Source organism: Corvus brachyrhynchos, unplaced genomic scaffold, assembly GCF_000691975.1.
Source record: "Corvus brachyrhynchos isolate BGI_N302 unplaced genomic scaffold, ASM69197v1 scaffold175, whole genome shotgun sequence".
NCBI lineage: Eukaryota > Metazoa > Chordata > Aves > Passeriformes > Corvidae > Corvus > Corvus brachyrhynchos.
The window spans coordinates 3,459,677-3,470,024 of NW_008238448.1; the positions used below are offsets into that span (position 1 = coordinate 3,459,677).

General features: G+C 39.7%; 1 protein-coding gene across 1 annotated transcript in view; it reads left to right on the top strand.

Annotated features, from left to right (window-relative positions):
- The window catches only part of EGF (epidermal growth factor), a 59,323-nt gene extending 49,446 nt beyond the window's left edge, over window positions 1-9,877 (top strand). Inside the window, exons 22-24 of the mRNA XM_017736736.1 lie at window positions 2,735-2,894; window positions 5,792-5,894; window positions 7,333-9,877. Of these exons, the coding sequence (XP_017592225.1) occupies window positions 2,735-2,894; window positions 5,792-5,894; window positions 7,333-7,556 (487 nt within the window). The 3' untranslated portion in view covers window positions 7,557-9,877. The remainder of the gene's footprint in view (window positions 1-2,734; window positions 2,895-5,791; window positions 5,895-7,332) is intronic.
- Window positions 9,878-10,348: the final 471 nt, after the last annotated feature.

A 10,348-nucleotide genomic window follows, 5' to 3' on the forward strand; every position in this document is an offset into this window, starting at 1 on the left:
CCCCTCCTGTGCTGCTTGCACAGAGTGCTCGTGGCTGGCAACGTGAGCTGGTCCTCAGCTGATGGAAATTCCTATTCTTTTCTTTTCAGTAACTGGATCTGTGAATAATACAGAAAGTTCTGGCACGTCCCCTGCCCGCAGAACTCACATTGGTGTTAGTGAGCAGACGTGTCTGGAGGGAAGAAGAATAGACCTTATTAGGTTTGAGGAGGAGCCATAATTCATATTGAGGAGAGAGCTCAGGAACATGCCATTTACTTCTTCCTTGGTTTCCTTTCACAGCTGTAGATGTCTGGAACTGTCATGGTAGAGGTTGGCTCTTCTCCACCAGCTATTCAATGAGTTTGCCTTCGTTTGCCTTTCAGTGTAGAATTCCACCTGAAAATTTCCTTGCCATTGAGAAAAGCAGCCTACTAACCTTCCCAAGGCAAATTTCCAGAGTGATGTTTCCAGCAACAAACATGGAAACAGTTTTCCTGGCAGTAGAAAGAGTAAAATCAGGGATGTGAGTCTAAGCACATCTGTTGTAAAAGTACTCCCTGGCATTTTCCATGGATGTAATGAATTGCACAGATTTGGGATTCTTCTTGTGGCAAAAAGAATTCCTACAGTCACTATTTAAGAACGCAGTCTGATGTGAAATTAAATGTCATCGCTGTCCCTTAGACTGGAAAGTATTAAGCATTTAAGCTAGAGTCTTTTGGCCATGACCTTGGCAGACAGCTGCTCTCAGAGGCTGATTTAAATGCAGGATTTTTGTTTGTGGTTTAGGTCAATTTTAAAATTAGACTCTCCTAGACACAAAAAGTTAAGCTACAAAAGAAGTTAACTATGTAACCTAATATTATCCATTCTTATTTAATGGTTCTCGGCATATTTAGTCCATAAAAGTAGAGAAGCTGCAACATTTCTTATTTTCTATTAATTAGTGATAGGGGTCCAGAATTGAAGCTAAGTGTAGCCAGTTTTTTTATCATAACTTGGGGTTCAGATTTTGATCAGTGGATATATAAAGAACAGAAAAATTGTGAGATTCTTATATTTCCCATATATTTCATGCATTCTCTTATGAAAAATAGACAGAATATGATTTGTTTAAAGGTATGAAGATATTAAATTTCTTCCCTTCCTCTCTCTTTCGTAATTTCTCCCAGATTTATGTTTCTTTCTTGCCAAGTGCTTGTGATCAATATAACTGCTTACCACAACAACAGGTTTTCAATTACACACTTGACTGAATTTGAACTGCAGCAATTACTAGTATAACTAGATCAAAATTAAACCACTGATCTAAAATCCCTATTTAACTGGAGTCTGGAAACCAGTAAGTGGGTTGAAATTGCTATACCACTTTTTCAGATAATCTACTGTATTGCAAAATGTCCCGATTAAGTCTGTAATAGTCCTGTTCCTTCTACTGCAAAATGGAGATGCCTATCTCCTTTCAATTGAAGGAAATGAAGCTGGAGGTCTACACCTGCCAATTTGAAAATGTGTGAACTGAAGGCCAAGCATGCTGAAGTATTGTGTTGGTTCGTTCAATGACTATTGTCTGCTGAAGAGCACAGTGTTATTGTTAAAGTTAGGTTTATGCAGTCTGACTGTATACTGTGCCAAGTTTTATCTTCCATGGGAAGCAAGGAAACAACTCTTTTCCACAAAAAACCCCAAACCTGTATCATAGATTCAACACCTCAGTCATAGATTCCTCCACCCCAGTTGGCCAAGGTCACACAAAGTAAAATTTAATTATGTTGTATTTTCACGAAGGGAGCAATACATGGTAATTATGGCATGTGACCTTTCCTACTTCGTATATAAAGGTTATGCAGAAATAAAAGTAAACTTCCGAAATACAAGGAAAATACCTATTTTCTTTGGTAAATATCTACTAAATTTTATTTAAAATAGGTCAGGTAAAAAGATGTTATAACCTCAGACTTCCAGAATTTGAAGAGTGCAACATTAATTTTGTTAGCTGATGCTTAGGAGGGCAAAAACATGTATGCAAAGTGAAAGAAGATGTACTGATTTGGATCTCAAGTGATGCAAAATAAAATTTAATGTTTGGGCCTATAAGGGCTTTTAATACTGCCTTTTAACTGTTTCACTGTTTAATTGCTGTTTAACTATAAAAATAACAAGCTTTGAATTTATGGAACTAGCCTCTTAGAGCTGATTATTCATACCTTTTCCATCTTCAGATTGTACTCTTGGCTTTTTCTCCTTAAGCCGATTCTGTACGTCATGAGTATTTCCTGAAAGAACTTATTTCCAAGCTTTTTGAGACTTTCAGTTCATTTATTTCATAATAACTTCTGAAATTGTTGCTTTGTATAAATGATGCAGATGAATACAAAAGTGACTTTCATAATTGTAACTACCGATAGTGTACAAAAATACAGTCAGACTTTTATTTCTGAGCTTCACCCACAGACACGCTTCATTGCATTGCTTGAAACAAATTTTTATAAGAGAAATGTATTATAAATAGAATAATATAAGAAAATGGAAGGGTCTAGTTAAAATTACGAGGCCTATTGTTCATTCTAATGAATGACCCTTTAGAGATGGCACATTGGGACAAGCATTTGTACACTTCTTACTGATTTCTTTTTCTGACAAGCTATTTGTCTCAACCACTGTGTGGTAATGGATAGCAATACACAAACCAGTGAGAGAAAACAAAATATACATACTTCTGTGAATACTGATAGAATAACGTGTGAAAAAGGCAGCATCTGTTCCTCTCAAAGCAAAATAACTTGCGTCAGCTTTTGTTCTGTTGCAGAAGTCAGAATTTGTATAAGAAGAATCTTTATGCAGACGCGATAAGAGCCGCCAGCAGCCGCGCTGACAATCAGAACGTAACACCTACTGGCAACAAGCCTCTGGTAACTATATTAATGTGGAGTGGAGAAGGAATCAGGAAGGATCAAAGAGTGTTAGGGATCCACTTGAGATTATCCATCAAATAATTCACATCTTAAATACATTAAATAACTGCTAGAGTCATCAAGTGCTTTGCTGTGAACCCTAGTTCATCTTACCTCATTGTTATCCCGCAAAGTTCACAGCTGCCTGGATATATTGCAACCATTAGCCAGTGTTATTGTTAGCTTTGAACACAACAGTTGGGGAACTGTGTTCTAAATTAAGGAAATGGCAATGTGATGACATGGCATATCACACAGCTATTTTCACAGGAAAGTATGCCCGCTGTAAAAAAGGATTCTTGGGAGCCAAGTATTGTGTGTGCTACATGAGATGTTGAACTCTATTTTGGGGCTTGATGAAATTAAATGTCTTGTATTAGAAGCTGCTGCCTTGTAAAGAAAAACAACCAGGATTCTATCAGGCTGCTTGGTAGGGTATATAAAGTTCCAATTTTACACTGGTGTAGGTAAAAATGCAGACATGGTCTGGTTGTCCAGGTCTGTGGCTGTTGTCATTTTTGAAGCTGCATTTAGCCCCATAAAATCTGGTCTTAGGATCTGATTCTGACTGGCATTAGAATGACATTACACTGCTGGATGGTTGCAGTTGGATCTTGAAGTTGTCAAGTGACATAACTGGCGTCTGTGGCTACTTCTGTGCTCAGTCTGAGACTCAGACTGGCCTTGCAAATGATTCAGTGAGAGTGTCTTGCAGGATCTGTGAGTGGGTAGCCACTGAAGCACACTGTCAAACATATGTTGGTAGTACTGAATTAACTCAACCCTGGTTATGGCATATGGTTCCTTAGCTGCTCAACTGCATACTCTTATGCATGTTTTATCATCAGCACCTTTCCTTCAGGTAGTGGACAGCAAATGAGCTGAATCATGGCAATGCCATAATTTGTTCACAGCAGAAGTAAAATCCACAGTTTGCAAAATACCTGAGGTTGGGAAAAGCAGAAACATTTGTTGGGACTGAGAACAGTTTGTTGCCTGGGAGCGGTGCTCTAGGAGGCCTGCAGCCCATCAGCTCTGTCTCCACCTTCTGCTGACCCTGCAGTTAATGCTGGTCACCAGTGACATTTTTGCTGAGTATAAGGTAACTAAACAGCTAAGCAATGGACTGAATCAACAAAAACAAATCCAGCTTTTAAATCTATTACACATTTGTGTTACATTTCACTATGCACCGGGAGACATCGAACACATTAATAAAGTAATTTATTGCAATGGCTTGTTGCACACTGGAAGAGCAAATCACTGACCCTTTGCTAATTATTGGTGCTTACTCAGTAATGGATTGCTGTGGTTTCATGCATGTGATTTTCTCTGTGCTGATGTAGCCATTGATCATTAAGTTCACCAGGGCTTCATGCATCCCTGCACTCAGGTTAGAAGCTCTAGAGTTGCCAAAAAGCTGTGGGAAGTTGTCCATTTCTACTATTCACTTCAAGTGGATTGTTGGAGAGCTTTATGTAAAAAAAGAGATTATACTACATCAGGGACAGAAAGCAATAGCTGCTCAACTCTTAAGGAGCTGGAATAGGTTTTTGGGTACTATTGATGTACACAACATTAATGATCTTAACAAAGGACTTCATATTGGGACTGTATGCTGTGTATGCAGTAACTGTAAGGAGCTCATGAGTTTCATTCATTTGTAGTCCACACTGCCATTTCTCAGTTGTGAGGATGACGAGAGAGAGTGCGAAGACTTTCTTGTTGTTGCCTGTCTAGGTTGATACAGAGGATACCTAACTTTTGTGCTATCACACACATCAAAAGTTAGGTATCATGATACTGAAACTATACCTATAAATTGTCCAAGCATTATTCACTTTTCCCTTTACTTCTGCTCTGACAGGTGAGGGTACAATTAGCTAAGGGTACATTTAGCTGAGGGTATGCCTGCATATTTTTTGACATTCATATTAGAGTTCTGTGAGCAAGGCCAGGTTAGTCCTACTGGTATGTAAGCCTTGGTAAACTTCTGCACGTGCCTGGATTTTGATGCTGTTCTGAGACTTTTCATCCACCAAGTGTTTTGCTTTGCCCACTCAGAGATATTTTGCAGAACTGTGTGTAGCTGAATCTCTGCCGGGGGTCTGTCACATGTGGGTTAGCAGCTGTGAGAGTACAGATTTTTCATAAATGAACTGATGCCTAAATAGGTGCACCTGCTACATGTGTGTTCTATTCACATAAATCCACTGGCTATCCACCTGGAGCCCTGAATCTGTCAGTCCTTTTGTTGGAACATCTTATTTACAGATGTTTTCTTGTCTTCCCTGTCTCTGCTCTTTGAGTCTTCGCTTTTTCTACCCCTGTTTTTTCTGTTTTTCCTCTCGTCTTTTCAGCATGTTCCCCCAGAGGGTCTCATCTTCTGACTTCCACTGTCACTGTGGCATGATGGAACCATACCCTGCAGGAGATGCTGAGAGCCAGGAAAGGAGGCTTGCTTCCTTCCCCATGTTTGACACAGTTTCCTGCTATCTGGATTCCTGCAGATATCTTTAACACTTTAAAAATAGCCCTCAGTACTATGGAGAGGGTTGATTTTCATGAACTTTTGTTCTTGCCCTTGGAAATTTTGATTTTCAAGGCAAGGGCATTGGTAGTTCTTTACTAGACTGGGAATGTGAGCTTTCCAAGGAAAGACTGGGGCTGTCATCAACCCAAATGTTTAATTACCTGCAGGGGAAGGGTCATCCCAGAAACCAGGATGATCTTTTTCCCTGTTCAGTGGTTGGTGTGTGTGGCCCTTTTAGTTTGCCTCTAGGGTTTCAGAAAACCAATTCATTTTATGTTAATTTGGGCTCTGCATATTTTGTGCACATTGTATGTATTTGCAGTTTGCGGTTTTTAAGGAGGGTAACAGTTCTCTGGAGACTAAAGCAGTTGATCTAATTGAGTGTGAGACAGCAGATCCTCATCCTGCCTGTCCTTCAGAATCTGGTGAGTAGGATGTCCTTCCTTATTAGATCTCTTCTCACCTTGTACCAGCAGGAGCAGTGGCTGATAGAGGAGACAGAGAAACCCAGATTTTATTTCTGGCAGAACCCATATTTGTATTGCTGTGAAGAGACCATTCAGTCCTTTGTTTTGCAGACTAGTCATGAGAAACTATACTACAACAGTGCTTTCACACTCATAAGAAGCCAGAGGCTTCTTGCAATGAAATAATATCAGATTTTTGCATTCATATAGACCTCCAGAGCTTTGCAAGTGAAGTTATGCCCATCATACTGTTGGGGAAGGGATACCCATGGAACAGTACACTTTGACAGTCCTTATTCATTCAGGCAAGACAACTGGGAAGGTGTGAGAAGTCCTCATGGCAGCAACTGCAGTTCTGCTTTTTGTGTTAAACAAGCTGTTTGACTGCTTGGGGAGTGTTTGCTGCTTGAACAAAGATGAGATAAATAGAGGAGATGTGCCTTTCGTCGCTGGTCCAAAGGCAGCAGGCAGCACAGAAGCACGCAGCAGGCTTCCGTGGCTCTCAAGTTACCACTCTGAATTTTAGGAAATATGGCCTTCTAGGTGGCATCTGAATCTCTTAATTGGTCAGATGGTGAGAACTGATGGAGAAAGACTAATATCCTTAGACATTTGTTCTATTTACCATGTATACTTCCTAACTGCAGAAGTTACTAGAGAAGCCAGTTTGCCTCAGTCACTAAGAAATATGCAAAGGCAAATGTTTGAGGATACAAATAGGCAGGCATCTTGCAAGATTTTCAAAATTGCCTGTCATGTCCTTAGACATATATTGAGTAGTCACTTTATTCATCAGTAGAAAATGTGCCTCACATTTACTTAGATGGACTAATATTGGGAACATGTGTAGAACTTTACTGTCCGGCAAAGGAAGACTGATGTTTCCCATTAGGAGACTCTGTTTTCATTTACAGCTTTATCAGATGCAGGTATTGGAACAGAAATTTCCCATGACAGGTGTCTGACTTTTTCCCGAAAATTTTAGCAGAAGTGGTTCTGCCATCTTAGACAAAAAGAACAATAAATAATCTGGTATTTTCTTTAATGTATTAAGGGAAGTTCTTATACCATGCCAGTGAATGATTCTAAGATCTTTTGACTTTGAAGCAGGGATCTTAATTTTCCAGGCAGGTAATCTTCCTGTTATGGGCATGCCTTTTCCTGTTATGTATTAAAAGAGAAAACCATGGATCTAGGACAAGTAATTTCTTAAAATCTGAAGCAAGTTCTTGATTTTGCCTGGTTTTTTGTTCTTGCATCATGAGTTGGTATTGAACCTGATTCTGTGCATTCTTTCATAGCTTTCATCTCTCAAAGCTGCCACTACATTTCTTTAAGCTTAGCTGTTGTGAATCTTTTCACACGGCTTTCAGTAATACATATCCATTTTCTCCAGTGGAAGAACAGCCTATAACGTATGACAAAGCAGCAGAGACTTTGGCTGAAGAGGAGAAAGAACAAGGCCATCAAAAAGAGGTTCCCGTTGGTGAGAAAGCACATCAACCCATGGGAGTGGTGAGGGGCCCTCCCCAGGCTCCCTGGAGCATCCATCCCAACCCCCTGCCAGAAAGAGAGACCTACAATCTTGCCCCAGCCAGCCTGCTGATGCAGCCAGACTAGAAGCAGTCTGTGTTTGAATGGGAAAAGGAGGAAGTCATCAGAGAATGGGAACTCACAAAACACTGAAGCAACGCTCATTTTTTCATTAAAATCTGCTTTAGAAAAAAGCCACCATTACTCAAAACAAAACAGAGAAGTCCTTGCCACTCCTTCCCTGTCATCTCTGCTTGGAAGAATTACTGTGAGCAACGTGTTGGCAATGACTACTCCATAAGTATCACTGCTGCTAACCTCATTAGCTGCCTGCTGAAAGGTCACTGAGGGGGAAATAGACGAGTGGATGATTTATCAGTGATAAGTATTTTCTAAGGGAGCTTGTTGCAAGTAGTGATCTTTACACACACACAGAGTCTAGAAACTGACTAGAAAATGGGACACAAGAACAGCTGCAGAGAAACAGGAATGGAGGATAACGCAGAAAAATTAGTTCAAATTACTACTAAAATATTTTTCATGGACACTATGTGCCTCTCCCCAGTGCTGCTGACAGACCAGAGTGACTTAGTGGATTTCACCTGAGATGTTCTTGCATCTGGTTCTGTGAGCAAGCACCAAATAGGATCTTGTATTTCTCAGGTTTGGTGTACTGGAGGATGATTTGTGGGCATATGTTATTAATGATGGGCAGCATTTGAGGGGAAAGGTGATGCCTCCATTTTATATCCAGTCTACACTGATCCTTCAGAGCATAACAGGATTATTTCTGGACTGGGGAAGCAGGCTTGTGTTTGTTTTCAGCCCTGCAGAGGGGCATGTACTGGAGCTGTACTTGCCTTACAAAGGTGTGCCTGGCACCAAAACCTGGCCCATTATATAGGGCTCAGTGTGAGGACAGAAGTCCAGCCAGTTTTTATTCCAAAAGAACAGGAGGAGTGGGACAAAACCACAAAAAAGCCACCTCAGTTTGGACTGATTTCCACTCAACTGATTTGTGTTGCCTGTTAAATCTGAGGGAACAACTGGAAAACTAAACCAATTTTTCTTGCAACTGGATTTCTAGCACCTAGCAGGTTCCCTTTCAGTTATTTACTCTCTTATAAAGCCCTGTTGTATGCAGAGATGAGGTCAGTTGTTTATTGTGAGATTATCTCAGTTGGTGAGAGCATGGTGCTGATAACACCAAGGTTGTGGGTTCGGTCCCTGTATGGGCCTTTCACTTAAGAGCCGGACTTAGTGACCCTCGTGGGTCCCTTCCAACTCAGAACATTCTGTGATTCTGTGATATCAACTGATTTTCACCAACTTGTCTTGACTTCCTGAGGCTGTTTTCAGAATGTTTTGGAAGACACCTGGAAATCAGCTAAATTACTAATAATGTTTTTATTATTGGTAGGGGATCTCTCAGTCCTCTGTTTTTGAAGCCTGCTGTTGTAACCTTTAAGCTCTGCTACAGTGCCCACAACTAGTGTTCCTTGTAATTCATAAGCTGGATAATAGTGGCAAATATGACTAATTTGTGTGTTTTCTATTCTGCTTTTCTGGGTTCTTTTTGAATCCTGCCAGAAAGGTATGGAATGATGTAATTTTTTTTTTTAACGAGCTCTATAGGCTGATATAGGAAAGAGTATTGAAAAGTTCTTACCTCTTATCCAAACTAGTTGCACACTGGAGTAACTTTCTGAAGTCAGTTTTATTTTATGTTGGTGAAACAGTAAGAACACTGAGTCCAAGTTGTCCAAGAGTTACAAAAATTATAATGCTGTGTTTTGTAGAGGGTTGTCACTTATTTAACTTCTAAAGTGATTTTTGCTGGTGGTTGTGAATTGTTGAGTCTGTTTTCTAGCCACATCAGTTCTGAATTCAGAATAAACTTGCAAAATATGCTTTTCCAAAGCTTGGTTGAAACTACTAGCAGTGAAGACTCCTTCTCTTGTGCGAATGGCAACAAGGCTACTTCCACAGAAAGAGAAATAGTTGAGAGGTGTTGGCATACTAAACTGCGTTCAGGAACAGGCAACTACAATTGTGTTGAATCTTTTGGATTTGGTAGATTTGATTTTAATTTCATTAACATTGTTAAAAGCATCTAGTTTGGATTCCCTGGTCTTTCAGATCGTTACTGATCTTCTGTATTTTAATGGGAAGAGAGTCCAGGTCTAAAGGCCCCAGTTCAAAAAAGCATTTTGTTTCCATAAGAGCTACTCAGTAAAAAGACTTTGATCCCTTCGAGTTTCTGTGGTGAAGTATGTTTATGTGCTTAAAATTCAAGTGTTGTGTTGAATGACAGTCAACATTTCACTGGAAGCTTCCCCAGTCAAAAGAAATAAAGATTTGTAACTTTGAACCTTGCCTAAATAAAGATGTTTCAGACTTCTTAAAAATTGGTTTGCTATTCTATCCTGGTTTTTTTGTTTACTTTGCTGTCCTTCCAAGGATCTGATTTTAAATTTGGTAGTATTCTTTACAGAATAAGATAGGGAAACCAAGCAGATGTATTTTTGTAATTAGGGTGTTTGGAGTTTTAAACGTTTCCTAAACTCAGCTCTAAACTCAAAATAATCTTCAGTGTAAAAACTTGACATGAAATTTCAATTCAAATATAATATATTTGGTTTATTTGTTGTTTATAAAGTTATTGATTTATAAAATAAAAAAAAAAAACCAGACAAAAATCCCTGGTGTCCCTCTTGTTTTAAGAGAAGAGAATGCACAATTCTGGTTTCAGTGAACCCATGTCAGGTAAGTTGAAAGCTCCACCGGTTTCACACAGGCACAGCCTGTAATGTGTTGGTGCGGCATGTGCGGGCATCATGGGTTTCTCGTTCTCCACCCAGAGAATCTATACTAGTGAG